The sequence below is a fragment of the Osmia lignaria genome, chromosome 5 (genome assembly GCF_051020975.1).
Source record: "Osmia lignaria lignaria isolate PbOS001 chromosome 5, iyOsmLign1, whole genome shotgun sequence".
NCBI lineage: Eukaryota > Metazoa > Arthropoda > Insecta > Hymenoptera > Megachilidae > Osmia > Osmia lignaria.
The window spans coordinates 10,179,037-10,198,675 of NC_135036.1; the positions used below are offsets into that span (position 1 = coordinate 10,179,037).

General features: G+C 45.1%; 2 protein-coding genes across 9 annotated transcripts in view; one reads left to right on the plus strand and one right to left on the minus strand.

Annotated features, from left to right (window-relative positions):
• The window catches only part of LOC117604995 (uncharacterized), a 39,692-nt gene that overhangs the window by 5,485 nt on the left and 14,568 nt on the right, over positions 1-19,639 (plus strand). Inside the window, exons 3-4 of the mRNA XM_034325688.2 lie at positions 16,528-16,619; positions 16,700-16,775. Of these exons, the coding sequence (XP_034181579.1) occupies positions 16,528-16,619; positions 16,700-16,775 (168 nt within the window). The remainder of the gene's footprint in view (positions 1-16,527; positions 16,620-16,699; positions 16,776-19,639) is intronic.
• Positions 11,010-19,639, minus strand: part of msi (RNA-binding protein musashi) — an 82,458-nt gene continuing 73,828 nt past the window's right edge. For all 8 annotated transcript variants that reach the window (XM_034325686.2, XM_034325678.2, XM_034325684.2 and 5 more), the window contains 2 exons: positions 15,412-15,652; positions 11,010-14,013 (listed from right to left, as the gene is read on the minus strand). In XM_034325686.2, the coding sequence (XP_034181577.1) occupies positions 13,159-14,013; positions 15,412-15,645 (1,089 nt within the window). In that variant the 5' untranslated portion in view covers positions 15,646-15,652 and the 3' untranslated portion in view covers positions 11,010-13,158. The remainder of the gene's footprint in view (positions 14,014-15,411; positions 15,653-19,639) is intronic.

The following is a 19,639-nucleotide window of genomic DNA, read 5'->3' on the forward strand; positions in this document are numbered from 1 at the left end:
AACTTTCAATTAACGTACTAAAAATGAATTGATTTTACTTTGATTAGAAGAGATAGCTTCGTGCACACGCGTTTGTTTCTTAAGACTTTCTATGGTCGAATTAATATAAAAGTAATGAAAATTCATCTAATCGACAACAAAGAATCGAGTGTAACCAAGATGGCTTATTTTATTCGATCAACGATGCCTACCTTTTAATGCACGTCGCGTTAACGAAGCGTTAATGAATTTTCTCCAAATTAGAATATTTTTCTCGTTGATCGAACAAAAATCAACTGTTCTAAATTCAGCGTCTCGTGTGTCAGAATGAAGAAAACAAAAATCTCACTACTCTTGCATCAACCATTAAACAAGTCAGCCTAAAGAAATTGATACGCTTCGCTCTCGTCGATTCAGGAAGTGAAACCTACTTTCTTCGCATACTTCAACAAACTACTCGTTTATAGTAAACAGAAAAGAAACGTCGATACAAACGGAGGGGGTTAAGACAAATGGTATTATAGAATTTTATCCTAAATTCGATAGAATGTTACAGGTATTGTTAAATTCACAAGGTTCGACGAATACATGACTCGTTTTTTTCTTTCAATCATTTTCTTACATCGATAATGCTATCTTACGTTCGAGGGATAAGAGTAATTTTTACTAAACCTGTGCAAAAATAATCCCCCTTTATTGTCACTCACCTGTAGTCTTTCTTAATCCTTTTCGTTGCGTAAAAACAGATACTCTTTCTTTCTTTCTTTCTCTACTGTTCTCCCCGATATCAGCCGTGTCACAACTATTTCACCGTACTACTCGTTACCCCTATAAATCGAAAACCAATTACACGCACTCTTCATGCTCTGTTAATTACAAATCGAGCCACGGTACCTTCGTTCGAAGAGCTTTCAGAGGAAATGACAAAGGAACGGGGGGAAAAAAAATCCATGTTTCTACGATGCTACGCTACTGGCCGTTCCGTTTAATCGGTTAATCATTAAAAACGAAGGAAATTTCAATTTGTTTTTTTATTTCGCGTAGACAAAGGTGTGAAAAAGATGACATTGTCAGAGACACGACCAATAGCGTAAAGGATCAATTAGCTACGTTAAGGAAATACTAATATTTATAAATACGTATGTACAGACGCGATCGCGCGATGCATCGAGGAATCGATAATTGCATCGTGGCGCTTCATTTACACTCTAAATACAGTGGAAACATTTGTTTAACGGAATAAGTACGGTCCAATAGCGAAGAGGAATACGTGTCTTTTTCTTTTTCTATTCTCTTATCCTCTATATTCAAACTATAAAGAATCGAGATTTTGTAATTTTATCAAGAAAAGGATGAAAAATTTCCCCCCCTGTTACTAGCCGATAAATATTACATCGTTTTTCCCCTCTACAGAGGTAATACTTCGATTCCTGAGAGTATATTTTTCACCCTTCGTTAGAACCTCTCGTAGATCCAAACTTTTAAGGCCGGAGGTTTTTCCACCTCGATTTAGGGACTCTTTAAAAACGTACCCGTAAATAACCAACCCTTTTCTTCTTCTTTTTTTTTTTTATTGCGACGTTCGTTTATCGAAGAATCGATGGATAGGGGTGAAAATAATAGATATCACTAAGCCATATTAGCATGGAATAAGAGTATTTTTAATGCTTTCAACAACAACAGGTACAGTAACCAGTCTACCTGCAGTAAGTACGTTGGTAATTATTCCTTCCGTTTCTTTCACACGACTCTTCCTCACTTTAGAACACACCTTCTCATGTACACACTGTCACACACACGCACCAACACACGCGTTCTTTCTCTCTCTCTCTCTCTCTCTCTGTCGCAGTATCTCATCTTTCTTTTTTTTCACTTTTCTCTTTTTCTTTTCCTCGTACCCAACTACCGATTCATGAAACCTCACTTATTACTGTCTTTTGCCTCTTACCCATTAAACGGAGTAAGTAATTAATTATATAAGTTCGCTACACATCGTGTTAACTATTCGGCTGCCTAGCTAGCTGACTATGCTATTTACGTTGCGGATTTCGGGTTAACCTACTGGCTACGATTTCGTGATCTTTCCAATAAACTGGATCGCGTGTTCTATATGTATATATCTCGGGGGGAGGGAGAAGGGGTTAGTGTCCCGGCTAGCAAGTCTGCTGGTGTACGAGCCAACAGGCAAGGAAACGAGAAAGAACAAAATTAAAGTAAAAAAGGAAGGAAGTTTGAATTGAAGATAATTCGACGACGCTCTTATTGGAAAGTCAGTGGATCGTCGCCCGCCGAGAATGCTTGCGGGGGTGAGAAACTGCGCTACGCTCGAAGCTTCGTCCACAGAAGACACGGAAAAATACGTTCAGAATTTCAATCGTGTACACGTTATATCAACTCTCTAAGAAATAAGTTACTTGGGGAGGGCGACTTTGAAATCAACTGAAATAAATAAGACTACGAGGCACCTTATCACTGGATTCCTTGGACTTGTAAATACCGAAAGCGTTTCGAAATCGAACTTGCTTTCTTAACGCGTTCAGTGCCACGAGGGACTAATTAAAAGAAATTCAAGGAAGTTCAGAGTACAGGGTGTCGATGTTATCCTGTATCGTATTAGCTTCAATCACCCCCGTGGCAATCAAGGCGTTAATTCATTTCGAAACGGGTCATCGAACGTCCAATTAGTGATTTCGTAATAACTGAACCAGGATAAGAAAGATGAAAGTGTGTCTAACGACGATGACGAGAAATGGCACATTGGATAAGAGAACGTACCGAATGCTACTCGGTAAACGATGATAATTCGACGATGATGATAATACTTCTCGTGTATGACTAACGATACCAATGAGGTTATTAAATACCTGGAATTATCACACGAGATATATCGCTACTGGTTACGCGGTAAATAGGAGAAAAGCCCCGGCTCGGCGGGTCTCGTCGATCGGGAAAAATGTCCTCGAAGAATATCTCTACACCCGTTCTCATCAGCCTTTGAACTTCGCCGGTCGTGGAGGACCCGCGAAAACGGGGCTCCTTCTCGATTTTCTGCTCAGTCACGCTAGCGTAGGTCGACTCGTCCCTTTTTCGACTACAACTCTAATCGACCCAGCTAAACGTTTTACTCCCGGTTTGTACTTTTTCAACATCCTCGAGACTGAAAATTCTCCTCTCTAATTGTCTTCGTGTCGTTCATCGAACGTACCGCTCCAACTCGACGACACTCGACCTTTTGTCTCTCTATTCTACTGACGTTACAATTTTTACTTTGGAAAGCTACGATCCCTCGGTTTCAGAAAAGAAAAAAATTCAGTACTCCGGGAAAGTTGGTGGCGCGAATTCGTGTCGTCGATTCGAGCCGATCCGCTTCGATTTTTTTCGCCGTGTAATCTACCAGACACACACGCTGAATAAATAGAGCGACCCGTGAAAACGATATTCGCTAGCAGTATCGAAAGCACTTCGCTGAACGTAGAGAGAAAGACTGGTCTATTTTGTCGCGTTGATTCGAGCCGATAATATGGTTACGCCTTGCGAAAACGATCTTCGCCTTGTCTCTATCGATGCACGGGCTAGGTTAACGGAAAGAAGGGAAAAACGAAAGGAAAACTGACGCGTAACGCGGTGAAATGAAACGAGAAAGCCCGACGACTATGCAAAAACGCGACGAGTAACTGAGCTTCCCTTTCGCTCCTTCTACTTTCTTCTATCTCGACAGCGGGGATATGTTTTTGCATTGAAGATGAAAAAATACACGAGTCAAAGTTCCCTTGTGAAAAAGTCTTTACTCCATAAAGATCGATTAATTAGTTTTCTCATGGAGAAAAACTTCGAAGATTATTCTCACTGAAGGCAATCAGAGACACAATGAATTTGACTTGAACGAATTTCTCGCACGACGAACCGTACCTTGGTTCGACCGTCGAATTTTTCATTACACATTCATTATGTACGCACATTTGTACATATATATATATCTATCTATCTGTGTGTGTGTATACATATATATATAATTTATTTATTAATTTTCATCGTGTACGTGCAATATGTACGTATGAATGTACGTAATTATATACATATACATATATGTACTGGAAGAACAAGACGCCAGAAATTTTTGCTGGCTTGAAAAGAGCGCTACGAAAAACGCGCGGGTCCCATTTCGAAAGAGTGCCTCGGAAAACGAACGAAAAAGACCAGCCATTGTTAACACGCCTTCGGTATTTCTTGTTCCACCTAAACTTCGCCGGACTTTCTGTCATTTCGAACTCCTCCAATCCGGAATCTCTTTATCCTTTTCATCGCGGAAAAACGATCCGTGTGAAAAAGAAATGTATTATTCGAATAGGAGGAAGAGGAGGCTCGAGTATAGCACACCTCTTTACAACGACTCGTTTCAACTTCTATCAGTTCGATAATCTCTCTCTCTCTCTCTCTCTCTGGTCGATGAAGGCAATGACGATGATGGAGGATGATGGCGATGGAGGTGTTAGCGGTGGATAATGGTGGCAGTAGTGGTGAATCATTACGAAAGCATATACAGGGTGCTTCATAAGAGACACCCTGTATATACCTGTTCCTTTCTTTCTCTGCTTTTTCAAATCACACATGCGACTACTTAAGGCCTCAGTGTTGCCTTCATACGGCAACGATCATCTCGTACCACGAGACATTCGAATTGTAAATTGACGAAGCACGCGGTGTAACCGAGCAAAGATCGTCCCTGAATACGAGACGATCGTTCAGACACGTATATTAGTATGTAGAAATCGTAACGCATGCACGAAACACACTTCATCGCAGCTTCGATAATGGCTACGAACAATTACAAGTACCGTTTAACCGACGAACTGTCCGCGAGGAAACGAATCGAAGGGGAGGAGATTGAAAAAATCGATGCAGGGAAGGATTTTTGAAAGAAAACTTGGAAAGAAGTCGTGTCACGTAGGTGAGAGTCTGGCTAACGAGAAAACTTTTGGAAAAAGGGAAAATCCAACGGGGGTTGTTTTGCTCGTAGAACACGCGAGAGTGTATCGAAACGTTTCCACGCGGAAAATTCATCGGCGATCTAATACGCGTCCAGAGCCACGCTCGAGACCGTGATCTTTCCCATTTTGTTCGATCGTCGGGCCAATTCTTAAACTTCTCTCTTCCATTTAATCCCTCGCAACGAGAAGGGGGTAAAACTTGATCCGCCGGTAATTTTAAAGCGGGCGAAACTTTCCCTTATTCGATCGTCCGTTCTCGAACTCGAGGCTCTTTCAAATTACTCGCACAAAAAGGAATGAAACGTTCGAATTATGCACAATAAAACTACGCTGGGTACTATCGATAGATTTTTCAACTGTCACTAATTAACTACCAACATTTACTGTGTATTACTTCTGGTAGGATGCGTAATCTCGCTGTCTGCCACGCTAAAAGGGATCAAAAGGGTATTCTTGCCATTGTTATCGACAATAAATACTCGCTACTGACACGCTAAATTTTTTCCCAATGTCTAAACGCACTACGCGATATATCTACGCTAAAAAGGATGCGAGTAGATAATAAACGTTCGCGCAGCACGAGTCGAGATCCACGATACTCGAATCATTCTGCGCTCACTGGTTACGTAAAATAGGAAAAATACAAAAGGGATAAAAGAAAATAAGAAAAATGGTCTTACCTGATTTTTCAGCCGCGCTGTGGTCAGCCCGTCTCGAATCCGAATCCATGGAAGTGGTTCTCTCGTGTTCTCTCTAGCGATCGACACTCAATTCTACTCTTGCCTATGGGAATTAATATGCGTCTAAATCGTTCCTGATTCTCTTCTCTCTGTCTCTCTTTTTTTCTGTTACATATTTTCTCTCTCTCTCTCTCTATATATATATATATATACATACATATATCTGTACTCTCGTTTTGTCGTTGGTTTGTCTTTTTTTTCTTTCGAGTTACAAAGGAGAAGAAACAGTAGGGGGTACGGAGAGATCATGGGGGGGGGTTAAGGCACTCGGAGGGTTCTATCGAATCGACGATCGTAAAACGAGGGAAAGAACGATCGACGAGTGCACGGAGAAAGCGGAAAGGGAAGGCGCGAATCTAACTTTCCTTCGAGAAAATGTTGAAATCTAGTTTCGACTAACGATCGTGAGAAATGACGGCCGAATCGAATGATCGGTAAATCGTAAAATGATATGTCGCGTGCATCGATATGTATCGCGGTTCGTTCGACGAGGACGAAACACCGGGAAAACGTTCGGATTGGTCCAGTCGCGGTCGATCGGTATTCGCGGTGTTTCGATCGTTCGTTTGATCGAAGAGCTTTAAATCTTTATCTTTCGCTCGAGAATCTCTGTTCCCGCGAATAATCACAGCGCGATGTGTATAAAACGAACTACGATCTAACGTTCGTACTAAACTCTAATCATCGACGATATGTAGGCAAACGTATCAGTCGCGACTCATTCGTCGGTTTTAATCAGAGAAACCGGAAGAAAGTCTTTCTCCGTGCTAGGATGTCGGCTGGTCTCGGTACGCTCGAGCAAACTGCAAGAACGATCGTCGAATTTCCTCTCGTTCTTACGTTTAAATACAGTTAGGAATTTAGGATCGTAAAGGCTCGCTGTTCGTAGAAAAAAGTTTAGAGAAACGTGGTTATCATCAAATTCTACTTGGGTTAATTTAGCCAACTACGTCGAAAGCTCTCTACGTCTACAACGTTTCTACACGGATGTTCCTCCGTTTAGATTTTCTAAGCGCGCTACAGTTCTTGGTCGTTGCAAGATTGTTTGCCGACGATTTAACGTACGGGTCTCCCGGTTCGTTTCGAAAATAACTCTTCGAATATTGCGACGCTGTTCGAGCGATTTATTCTTTGGTCGAGCGTACGAGCGAAAAGGGGGACAGGATGGGCGAAACTCTCAATCTCTCTTTTCTTTCTCTTGCTCTTTTCTCCGAAAAGCTTTCAGAGATCGATCTTTCCGCGCGTGATTCTTAAACGTTAATATCGATCAAAGTTTTCGCAACGAACGCAAAGAGTTGAGGGAGGAGAGGAGGAATAGAAAACGGGACGAGACGGTTCTCTCTCGATCGTTCCAACACTTTTCCACCCACGATCGAGACAGAAACGCGTAGATACCGGTTCCAGAGGTTTTCCGAGGAAAATAATTGTATGCGTATCGAATTTATTAAATTTTACTCTTACTTGCTGGTTAGAGCGCGCCAAGGATGATCTAGCTAAAATGCATGCGCTACAACAATTTCGCCGGCTGTTTTTAAACAGCTTAAAAAGCAACATGAGGGCTGTGTGAAGGGAGAGAGGAAGCAACCATGTTAAGAAACGTTATTGTCTTAGGTGGGAAACGTACCGGAGGGACAACGCGGAGCTTTTCTATCCGACGATTTCGTGGAACGTCTCCGCATCGATGATCTTTGCCCTCCCTTCGAATTTCTCCGAACGTCGTCGATGACGATGACGCGTCGGTGAGCGATTGAAAGACGGAAAGGAAGACCCTCGACGCGGTGCACGTCCGGAACAAACGCGCGACTACCAAAGGAAGAACGCGACCGAGCACAGGGTGCTCTCGACCAACCAGAGAGCGGCGTGAAACGAATGCCCAGCGGGGTTAACGAGGCTAGTTACGGCTTAATATTAATTAGCCAATTAGCGATGCGCTCGCGGTGCTACGCCTCCGGCACGAACGACGGCTTCGACGCTGTCGACGAGAGTCCAGCGATCGAAGGAAAATCGGGGATAAAGGCGGAGGACAGAGGGAGAGGGTTAGCCTGAACGAATCGTATTAAATAATCAAACACGTTTCGCAATAAATATTATCTCAACATACACGCTAGTTCGGGGTTAAACGTGTTATACAGAGAGACACAAACAGAATACGTGTGCGAGTAAGTAAAAAGGTAGAAAATATTACACAGCACCAAAATAAAAAAAGAAGAAGAGAAAAAAAAACGGAAAATGAAAGAAACAATTATATCTGGCAGAAGTAAAAATAATATTAATGATGATGACGATGGTGATGATGATGATAATGATAAAATACAATTAGCCGAGGTACACAGATACGGCTAAGGACTGTCTATTAGGGAATAAACATAAGAAGAAGAATAATAAAAGGATCAACGACGGAAGATAGGATGTTGTACACACAATACAGGTTAGCTACAAGTTTGAAATGAACTACTTTATTGGCAACTCATCTAGGCATCGAACTAAACTAAATAATCTGTCGTTTATGTCGTTCTTCGCGTTCGCCGCCCTGCGTGCTCTCTCTTTCACTCTCACTCTCTCTTACTCTCTCTTTATTTTGTTGTATCGTACCGTCTCGTTCTCGATAACGCGTCGCAGCCGGCTGATTCGTCGCGGATGAAAATAACAGCCGATCTATCGGCGATAAACGGAGCAGAAAGGACGAAAAAGGAAAGATGAAAATCAGAGTAACGGTTCGTTTAGAAAGAATGAACGGGTTTCGCTGGGAGAAAATAATAGAAAGCATTCGACGAACAATCCTAAGGTCGGGGGTTCATTTTCAACGAGCGGAAGGTACTCGGCGAATTGGAACAGGGTATCGATGGAAGAGTTTCACTTTTCGTGGGTGGTTTCGACCCACTGGACCCCGCGACGGTTCAGCCTAGCCCGAGGGAAAAGCGGAGCAGAGATTTTCACGTCGCGTCGCGTCGAACTGATCTTCTCGTGTCTCGTTGCACGGTCGCTCCGTGTTTATGGCACACGACACGAGTAAACGAACGGAAATGTACGAATCGAACAGAGAACGAAGGAAATGGATAACGGTGATGACAATAACGATGGTAATAATGGTGATGGCTAGATAGACAATAATGAGATTAAGTAATAATAAGAGCGAGGAGAGGCACAAAGTACCGGATTCAGTTAAACGAGGGTGTGTTTGGAGAGCGGGTGGACTCGGGTGAGGATCTAGGACGCGTCTCGACGAGGGTGCGTTACTTTCTGTCTTCGTCTCTGTTCACCCCATCCCTCTATCTCGCTTCGTTGCTTCAATGGAAAAACGACGAAACTGCTTATCGCTTTTAGTTTTCCGAACGATCCCTTCGACGCGACAGGAAGGTTCGCGGAAGAGAAAGAACTATAAATTTATTACCGAAACGACCGGTCGTCGATAAAAAAAAAAAAGATCCGCGTATCGTTACGTTCGAACGTTTAATTGCTTCAATAATTCTCTTCCGTTCGGCGGAATACGGTAGAATTTAAGGGAGCTTTCGTTTCTTTTATCTAGAGAAAAATCTGATTAAAAGTGGATCACAGGAACGTGAATATATCGTGAACAGGGGTGAAATACCACTAATGATTGACATCCAGTGAACAACGTTTCGCGCACTTTGTATATTTTCGATCGGTAACGTTACAACTTATCTTAGATTTATGAATCGCGAAAATTATTCGATAACCGTCTTTTTGCGTCCGTCGAAACGGATCTGTTTTCGTCGCCAGATCGGTTTTACCTTCGAGTTGATAAATCTTTCGAGAAAATGAAAAACAAAAAAGATGCATGCAATCGTTTGATGATTAAAAATTAAAATGAAGAAACACAAAGATAAATAAACAAAGAAAAAAAAAAAAAATTAACGTAAAATTAAGAAAACTATGAAACGAAAAAAGAACGAGGGAAATTTGATTAGGTATCTCTCGTTAGCGCTCGCTCGCGATCGGCAAGAATAACAGATAATTCTTGTTAAAACGTACAACGACACGACGAGGGCGGTGAAGGAACAACAGGAATCAGAAATCTAAAGATATTTCTCAACCAGCATGCTTTACCTACTGATCATTCTCAACTAATGGGTGGTTAGCGTTTATCAAAATACTAACTACGCTAAAAATTACTTTCGACATTCGCAATACGTGTAACTATGTCTGTCTATACGTGTACTTGATTTCTGTGAAAATAAGTAAAAATGTAAGTATGAGCGTATGTGTGTGTGTGTACGTGTGTGTATGTGCGCGCGATCGTGTATTAGCATGTACAATACATGATATCACCGGAAGGTGTATATCAAAGGGGGTTGAAAATGGTTCGGGGGAGGAAAAAGAAGGAAGCGTTCGTGGAGGAGAGGGTAGGCTAGCTGTCAACGATGGATGGGCGTTTGCATCGATGCAAGTTCAAAGGTCATTCCGAATCGACGAGCAAATCGATCGATCGATCGATTCGAAAGATCCCGTTTCTCTATCAGCGGCAAGTCTGCACCGATTTTGTTAATTAAAAAACAAAATTAAAATAATCATTATCATCGGCATAAACGACACGGAGGGAGGAAAAATGAGGACACCCAGAAATGCGTTTCGATGTCGTCGAGCCTGTTCGAACGAGAAGGAAAATCGATATTTAATCGACGAAGAGGATCGACGACACCGGATGTGTCACCCTTCCTCTCTTTCATCGATCGTTTCTACGACGTTCGCAATGAAAGAGGGTAGGAAGAGAAGGAAACGCGGGGAAAAAAAAACGAGAAAAGAAATGGACGAATGTAGGTGGATCGAGGAGATAGTTCGAATACTTTGAGGTCGGGTGTCCTCGAGGTTAGCTTCAAGTACGCACCCATGGTTCGTGTTCTCGAAACGGCGCATCGACGAGTACGCGTAGACTCTGGATTTCACAGAAACAAACAAAAGAAGAAAAAAAATAAAAAAAAAAAAAAAATAAAAAATAAAATAAAATAAAATTCGGTCGCACCGTGGTTTCTCGAATCATCGCCTCTTGTTTAATTCTGCTCGGCAGATATAACGCGCGCGTGTATACTTGCTTTTCGCGATTTCATAAGGCGTGCTTCGTTCTCTCGACTCTCGCTTATAACGCACACGTCCGTATTAACTCACTTATCGTCTGCTTATCGTTCTAAGCATTTTCTTATAAGTAATAAATATCACTCGCGAGCTTTGTCGTCGTTAATATTACGGTACATGTTAAGTATATGTTAAGGTGTGTATATCACTATAGAATATTATTCGTCGTTCGAAGAAAAATCCTTTCTTCGAACTTTTCATCCTTCATCCCTTCTTTACTTTTTTTTTTTTTTTTCTACGCTCTTGCCCCCTATCTTACCGTCCCTGCTTGCTATCGATAGCAAGCCACGCTCCTGTTAATTATTCCTTCGTATCAGTACCATGCAATCTGCTCTTTCCTCGCTATCATCGTATCGTTAAACGGAAACGGTACAGCTTAACGTGTCAACGAATCGCTTATTGCTCGAAAGTTCTCACATGTGTTTCCACGTGCCGCGCTTTTCTCGCTTTCGATTCGCTCTTTTTCTTTTATTTTCCTTTTTTTTCTCTCTTCTCGTCGAATCGTGACGCCTGTAGATACACGCGAGGTGCTTACATCGTCGATCTTTCGCACTTCCGTTGAAATCGCTAGTTCGAAGGCGGTGAAAGATTTTTTTTTCCTTTTAGAACTTAGAGAACCCCTCGTTGCGGAAAATCGTAAGTGTAACGGAAGTGGCGGACGATCGATTCGTCGCGTAATCGCGAGCGAGAAGAACGCGGCTCGCACAGAGATAGATACGTGTATAAATTAAGTATCGACTCGTTTTCTTACGAACGCCTTAAACGTCTAACTTAACCTAGTTGAAACTTACGAGTTAGGGTCGCTTAACTTACACTGAGCTAATCTCAATCTCGGTTTTGCTGTTAGCAAAAAAAAAGTCGCTCGCTCGGTCGCGACTGTTAGTTTAGTATACAGCTGGGAACGCGAGTTTTCCCTCGAAACGCGTCGAATCGCATTGCTGCTCCTTCTGCTCTCGCGCGATGGAGAAATATTGTCTTCCATTACTCGAAGAAAAAATATATGTATACCTATGCGTTATACTACGTAGACGCGTTTCTCGTACGTGTACGACTGATTTATTTCCTCTACGTACGCGTAACCCTCTTCTTCTGACCGTGCGAACGAACGTACGTCAACTTCCGTCTGGTTGATTCGGCAACCGGAAGCACGCGGCGAAAGTACGAGCGATTACGGAAGGTAGGATCGCGCGGTTACCCAGGGAACTTGCTACAGAAGAGTATCGATGATGATTTTCTCGAGCGAATATGTTCGCAAGGCTTCGTTCGTTTGGCACTTTGATCGAGGCGAAGGAGCGTCGCGCGACTACCGGTACAACTACCACCACCCCGTCACCCTTCCCTTCTTCCGCGTACTTCCGTTTCGTTCACGAGCAACGGTCGCTATTCTCTTTGAAAAGTCTAAAACGAAAGAGAGCTTGTTCCGCGGATACGCAACGGTTTTGGTTCGAAAGCTCTTTCACGGCACAACGTTCCAAGTTCGCTCTCTTCTTTCCGTCTGTATCTCTCATTTCTACCTCCCCTGTTTTATTGCTTCGTGGTCGAGATCCTTGAGAGTAGGGCGGCCGTGCACGGCCGCCGATATATCGCTTAATCGATTAAGTAATTAAGTAATTAGTTAGTTATCGTACGGTTGGGCGCGGCGGGAAGCCGGAAAAGAACGCAAACGAATGAATACGATGGCGACGCTGCGCGTATCGCGTCAAAGGGGGTGATTCTATAATCTAACTAGGAACCTAACGAGTGTGACGCAAAAACACAAAACGCGTGGAATAATCGCGTGGACAAAAAGAATCGCGAGTGGGTATCGCGGACGAAGGATAAAACGATATCTTCTTCTTTCTCTCTTCTCTTTCGTTATCACCCACACACGCATGCACTCTCTCCCTCTCTCATCATTTTTTTTCTTTGTTTCCTCTTCCTTTTCAATCGCTCACTCACGCTAATAAATTAATCGATAGGCGATAATGAAGTAATAGTAAACGCAAGAAGAATGACTTCGGTTTCCGGCCAGGAAAGTCCTCGCGTCCTGCTCGACACGTTTTCGTCCACCGAGATTTCCCCCGCCCCACGATTTCCAGATTCTTTCTTCCCGTTTTCCCTTCTTCTTCACCTCTCCTCTTGCTTCTTTCGCGCGGTTCTTGGGCCATCGTTGTTGGGATAGCTCAACTTTGAGACGTTTGCAGCGGTTCGCGGGGAACGCGTTACGATCGCGCAGAAGCACGCGTTCATTCGAGGAAGACTACTTTATCGAAGACGAGGTTGGAAAAACGAACGCGCAGTAGAGGATTAATGCGAAGATTCAGGAATAGAAAAAACGCGGTGGCGGGGGGAGGGGCGGGGGTGCGTGGTACCGTTTAGGTTTAGACGTACATTCCCATGCCGTACATGGAGCCCCAGTCGACACCCTGGAAACTGGACATGTCGACGTTGGTGAGCGAGTATCCCTGGTAAGGGTTCGCGGGCGCGGCGGCCGCGGCTGCGGCTGCAGCAGCTGGCGTGGCGGCGGCTGTCGGGGGTGCCGGAGCCGGGGTCGGTGCGGCTGCGGCCGCGGCCGCTGCCACCGCCGCCGCTGGGATCGGGTACGGCGCGTATCGGTAAGCGGACAGGGCCGGATAGCTACTGGCGAACAGCTTCCCGTAACCGGCAACAGCGTTTTGAACCTGGGCAGCCGCAGCCGCGGCCGCGGCCGCTTGTACTTGTGCCTGGGCCTGTGCCGCGACTAACTGAGACGCCGCGGCGACCGGTAACGGCGGCTGTGGCGCTAATCTAACTCCGAGTGCGCCCAATACCACCCTCTTGCCCAGGGCCAACGCGCCTGGTTGAACCGCCTCCTTCGGCTGAGCCTTCTTGCACTCCACTTTTTTGTTCTTAATCGTGTGAAAGTGGATCTCGCACACGCGATCCACCACGTCCTCGTTCTCGAACGTGACGAAACCGAAGCCACGATGACGTTTCGTCTGCTGGTCCATCAGCATCACGGTCTCCTCGACTTTACCGAACTGGTTGAAGTAGGCCTTCACTTCCTCGCTGCTCGTGTCCTGGCTAACGCCCCCCACGAAGATCTTCTTCGTCCGATTCGCCTGTTTCGCGCGGTTCTTTGGCGTCGCGTGTTTCGGGTCGATCTTCTTCCCGTCCAACGTATGAATCGGACACTTCAGCACCTTGTCCACGCTACCCGGCTCCGCGAACGTGATGAAACCGAAGCCGCGACTACGCTGTAACCGAACAAGCCAGAACGGCCACGATGCACAACCACCGTCTCTTTCATCTTTTCCCTTCCTTCTTTCTTTCTTTCTCTCTCTTTCTCTCTCTCTCTCTCTCTCTCTCTCTCTCTCTCTCTCTCCCCCTTCTCTGTCTTTTTCTTTTTTGTTTAAATATTTCCTCTCTCTCTCACTCTCTTTATCGCTCCCTCTCTTTCCTCGCTTTTTCTCACCCGTCTATCTCGTGCTATCTCGCTTTCGTTTCGTTTCGCACACCTATCTCGAGTGTCCCTTGGCTTTCCGACCATCTGCTCGTTCGCGATATATCCTCGCTGGCCGCCTCCAGCGTTCCAAGTCGTCGAACGATTAATCGATAACGAGCTAGCAAACCGATTAATCGACGGCACCTAAATTCCGCGCGATAGTAGATATTCGTAATGAGGCGCGCGCGACGTTACAAACGCATACTGATATCTATCACGGTCTACCGTGTTCTCGAATTTTTCAACGTCACGTTCGTCAGAAATGTAGCCCGTCTCGTTTATCTATCGTACTCTGTATTGTAAAAATGGTACCACGATATATCTTCTCTTATGTACAATTAAACTAAATACTACCAAACTACCGTATACATGCAAGACTGTCCAAGCCAATGTAAGACAAACATTCTAGGATTACGTGAGAGACAAGGACTTCGAATAAATGATAAGACTCAAAATGAAGTTACGATCGTTAATTGCATCGCTACCGGATACGATAATCTATGTATATGCCCAGAGTCCTCGTACGTGATTACTATTACGTTGTATCGGATAAACCCGTGTGCGAACGCATCTTTAGAAACGAGCCTCTGCCTCTTTTCCACCTTTTACGTTTTAAATACAAAAGTTTTAATACAGTAAAGATACCAAAAGATACGTTTCTACTTCCTTTACACTGTCTCAGCAAATTAGTTACATCGATTAGTACAACTTCTCTTCTACGATCTACTGTGTGAAATCTCGTGCAAAAGTGGAAGGAAGAAACTGGTGCATCGAATCTCCTCGAGAAGAATTGCGTTTCAATCTTTCTCCTCTCTTTCTAATTCTCTTTTTTATCTTTCTCCCCGTGATTACCCCCTCCCTGTGCCCCGAAAAACCGGAAGGACTTTCGGTTCGCCCCGATACGAACGATCTGACCTATCGAGGAGGAAATGGACGAGAATTTTGTCGAATTCTCGGTAGCCTGTTCGCGAGTTTTTCTTTTCCCAAAAGAGATCTCGATCGAGGTGACTATATTTTCGCGGAACTTTTTCTCGGATCGATCGTTGCTTTCTCGTTGGATCGATCGAGATCTTTGAAAGAAATTCGGGACAGGCTACCGATTTCGTACGGAGATGGATCAGCTATGAAAGCTTCCATCTGATGCACCAACCTGTGTAACCGGATCCTTCATGATGAGGACATCGGTGACGGTGCCGAACATGCCAAAGTACTCCCTCAGCTTTTCGCTGCTGGTCTGCCAAGACAAGCCACCGACGAACAATTTACCAGGTGCTGGATCGCCGCCATTCGGTGTACTCCTACCGGAGCTGCCGGAATGGCTACCGTTTATGGGCACCAGGGCATTGTGAAAATCGTGCTCGATCGTACCATTTGCTGCCTCCATGCCGGCGCTGAAACATACGCAAATTTTCGGTTAGTCGGCAAAGGGTTGTTCGTTCGCTCCGCTTCGCTTCGAGCAAAACGCGTACACTCGATATTTTTCTTTTGCTTCACGCCAAAAATATTTTCGAATCAGTTTGTAAACGCATTCATTGAACGAACGAACGAACGAACGAAATTCTCTCGTTTATACCTGATCGTTTCACGTAATTGAACCGAATTTCCTAGGAAAATTTCTTTTAATTGGAGCATCGAAATATATACCGAAATATCTATAGAGGCGGGTATTAGGTGTCATAACGATTACGCAGGTTATCCTAAGATTCGTTAACAATGGAGACGGAGTATGAATGCCAGCTTTGGAGTAACACCCCGTTAATAATTAGCGTTATGCTGTGATTCTCGTAACGATTCGACAAACGTGGGGTTCTTGATCAAGCGTAACACGAAGATCATGAAACTTTTACGAATCTAGCCGAACGATGAAACGTCGTTAGAGGAGCGTGAATAATGAAAGCAGCGACGGTGCATTTTCGTATCGTTGCATAATTAACGTTAGGCTACATTTTAATTACTGTCGGGCCGAGTAACGCGGAAAAATGTTTTCCCAGCCAGAGGCTGTTTTCCCTGGCAATTTATTGTCCGAACCACGCCACAACCAACGCGAGTTTTCACCCTCTCTCCACCTCGTTTCCTCCCTATACTTATGCTTATGTTAACCCGTGACGCGTCATAAGCGAACCACCATACACAACCCTTTGAATACTTGAAACGCTTCGAATCGAGTTTCTCGGGAAAACCGTTCTTATCCGCGCAATTTCATTAATTAGTCCTCTAGCCGCACAGAATATCCGCTAAACAAACTTTTCTCCGATTCTCGTTTCAGCTGATGCCTTTGGTGTTAATTAAAATTTGCGTGTTAACCTCCGCCGCTCTGCTAGCCGCCCACAGGTTGTTTTGGACCACGATCGACGTTCGGTAAGATTGAAAAATTGTTACACGACAGAGGGATACAACAAGTTTCTCTCGCCGGCTAATCGAATGTTTCGTACGCGCAGACTCTACGATTATTATCGTTTCGAGATTCCTCCCGTTCCACGGTTCTTCGATCTGCGAAATCCTCGCCCTTTAAAGGTGAGTGCTCTCCGATTAAGCATATGTAACCGGTTCGTTAAAAGTTTCCCGCTACCGGTACAATTTTTCACGGTGGCGCGAAGCTGGATCGCCGGAACGGCTAAGAAAAGCTCGGGTTTCCCGTATCAAAGATAGCCGAGGCGTTCGTACGGAAAAACGAAGGTATCGTTTTCGAATAATTCCAGGCAAATTATTTCCAGCACGAAACAGTCGCGCCCTTCGACCGCTATTTTTCTCTGTCTCCCGAAAGATTTCATCGAACCGATAAGAACGGGTTTCGTGCCCCCGTCGCTGTTCCACCAATCACCGGCGAATAATTGGAAAAGATAACGCGCTGTTTCCGCGTGCCAGGATAAAGTCGCCAGAGACGCGATCGGGCCCTGAAACGCGAAGAAAAACGAGAGCTGCGAGTAACGGGTTCGATGGGCGAATCGACGGGAAGCGATATTTTATTTTCTCTCCGGTGTCACCCTTCATTACCCTTAACCGCCATCTATATTCGCCATCTCTGTCGGCTCGCGAGAGCTACAACGACGCCGATGATCCCGCGGGAATGGAACCCGATGTATCTGTCCACCTTCTTCATCTATCACCGTAGCTGCGCCGTTTACCAATCGTCGTCCGTTATCTTTCCTCCGACGAACCCTATTTCCCCCCTGCATCCGCTTCCGTTGCGCGGGATTAGGAAAAAAGCGACGAATTAGTCGGGAAAATTTTTCGATTTACCGCGCGGAAGAGAGAGAAAAACGCTCCCGAAAGGCGCTTTTAATTCTGACGGAAGATGAAAAACGTTCCGATCGATCGAGGATCGCGGACGAACGAACGAACGAACGAAAGGGTGTAGAGGCGCGCGTCGTTGTGTTTTTTCCCCGGGATCTGCAAGAACTCGCGTACGTTCGCCAAAGCGAAAGAGAGAGTTGGAGGTCGAAGGACGGAATAGGGTTGCGAGAGAGAAAGAGGGGTAAGTAAAAGCGGTGCACGTTACTCCGGTTTGCTTCTATGGTTGTATAGCCGCGAGAAAGGTGGACAGAAGAGAGCAGAGTAGAACAGAGCAGAGCAGAGCGTACAACGTGGACGATGTTGGAGGTGCAGAGGTCGAGGGAGCGTGACGCAGCCTGGAGTGGAAGGTCTGTCAGGCGGAGGGGATTTCACAGAGGGGAAGAAAACGGGAGGAAGGGTGTTTGTGTGCGCGCGTACGTACAACCCCGAGGGAAGAAGAGACGCGAGAGTAACCGGCCGCCGGGGGTGGGAAAGAGAGAGATACCGAGACGCGAGAGTAATGGTTTCACGCGTGTACATACGCCAGGACGAAGAGAAAGGATCAAAAGAGGAACAAGAAGAAATACGATGGACTAGCGATGGCTTTGATTCCGTGATTGCTCACGGCTAGCTTTCAATTTTCATCCCCTCGAAACTCTAACGTAGAATAAATCGGCAGACTGCAAAACAGGGATAAAACAGATGCAAGTTCGCGAAAGCATCGTTTCCATTGCTACGGAGCGACGCGACGGGTCAAAGAGACAGAGAACGGTGGTGAATGAGAGAGGGCGGAAGAGAAAGAGGGTAAAAGCGAAACAGGGTGAGCCATTCGAGGGAGTCGTCCAGTGGGACGTGGGAGGTGGATACCGGGATAAGGGGCGAGAGGGTGAACAGCGGGGGTGGAGGGTGAGAGAACGCGCAGCTGGTGGATCAATACTCCCCTCCGTTCTTCCCTCTTCGAGTTGTCGCGCTCCCTTTTGCAACGTTTCCACCCCTGCAGAACGTCTATCGAAATGCGTCGCTCTTTTTCTCTTTCGTCGCCTAATTTCCACGTAAACTCGCCTCTCTTCTTGCCATTCAGCATTAGCTAGCCCGCCTTTATCTTCCGTCTCTTTCTCCTACCATTTCCTTCTCTCGCCATGAGCCGATGGATGATCCTTCTTCGCCGTGGAAAAATCCCTCTTTCGAAATTTCCAAGAATCAAGGTTTGTTCTCGCGAGTGGCCTCGACGCTTTGCAGCGTCTTCCTTTCGCTCCAAACCACGTCTCCTCTTTCCTTCCGCTCGGCCAAGAGGAAGAGAAAGCTAATTGCAGAAACTTCGAAAGAGAGAGCGAAAGAGGCGAGTATGTCCTTTTGGTTCGAAACTGGTCACGGATCGATTCGAAATGCCGTTCGTATTTTCTTTTTCCCTTTGAAAGCAGCTGGTTAAATTCCATCATACGCAATCCTGCTTAAATTTCCTTCCCTCGTGGAAGAAGATGAAACTTGTAACCGATCAAACAATCGGCACATCATTTCCAGATGACTGATCGACACCCTCGGCCGCGTTCCGTAACATTCCAACGAAAATATTCGATTACATAGGCATTACATAATTACTATACATATTGTCGAAATAATTTCGCTATAAGAAACAACAGGCGGGAATAAAACGGTCAGAGAAGAAAGACCTGGTTCGGAAGACTTGGCTCCTTCAAAGGGTTATGGACAAACGGTTATTACGACATGCGCCAATTTTACTGAAAATCAGCTTTCCGCGAAAGTCAACCGTTAGCCGTGACCTTTTCTTCGAGGGAGGATAACGTTAACTATTACTTTTCAAGATGCTTTCGATCGTACATCATAAATAAGAAGCCTAATTAATCGGGAAATTTGAAAGCTGTCGAGAAAGGAAAAGAAGAAGAATAATGTAACAGGGCAGCAGGAGAAGAAGAACTCCAGTGTTTCCAGTATCGGTAGACATGCTGTGCTAGCGTAGTTCCCTTGTGACCCTCAGCAACGTCGAGGGTTACTTTTCTCCCTTTCTCTGCCGCCCTTCTACAGGCTGGCCGCGCGCACCCTCGCCTCTCCGTCTCCGTATTCCGCCGAGCCTCCCCCGTGCTCGT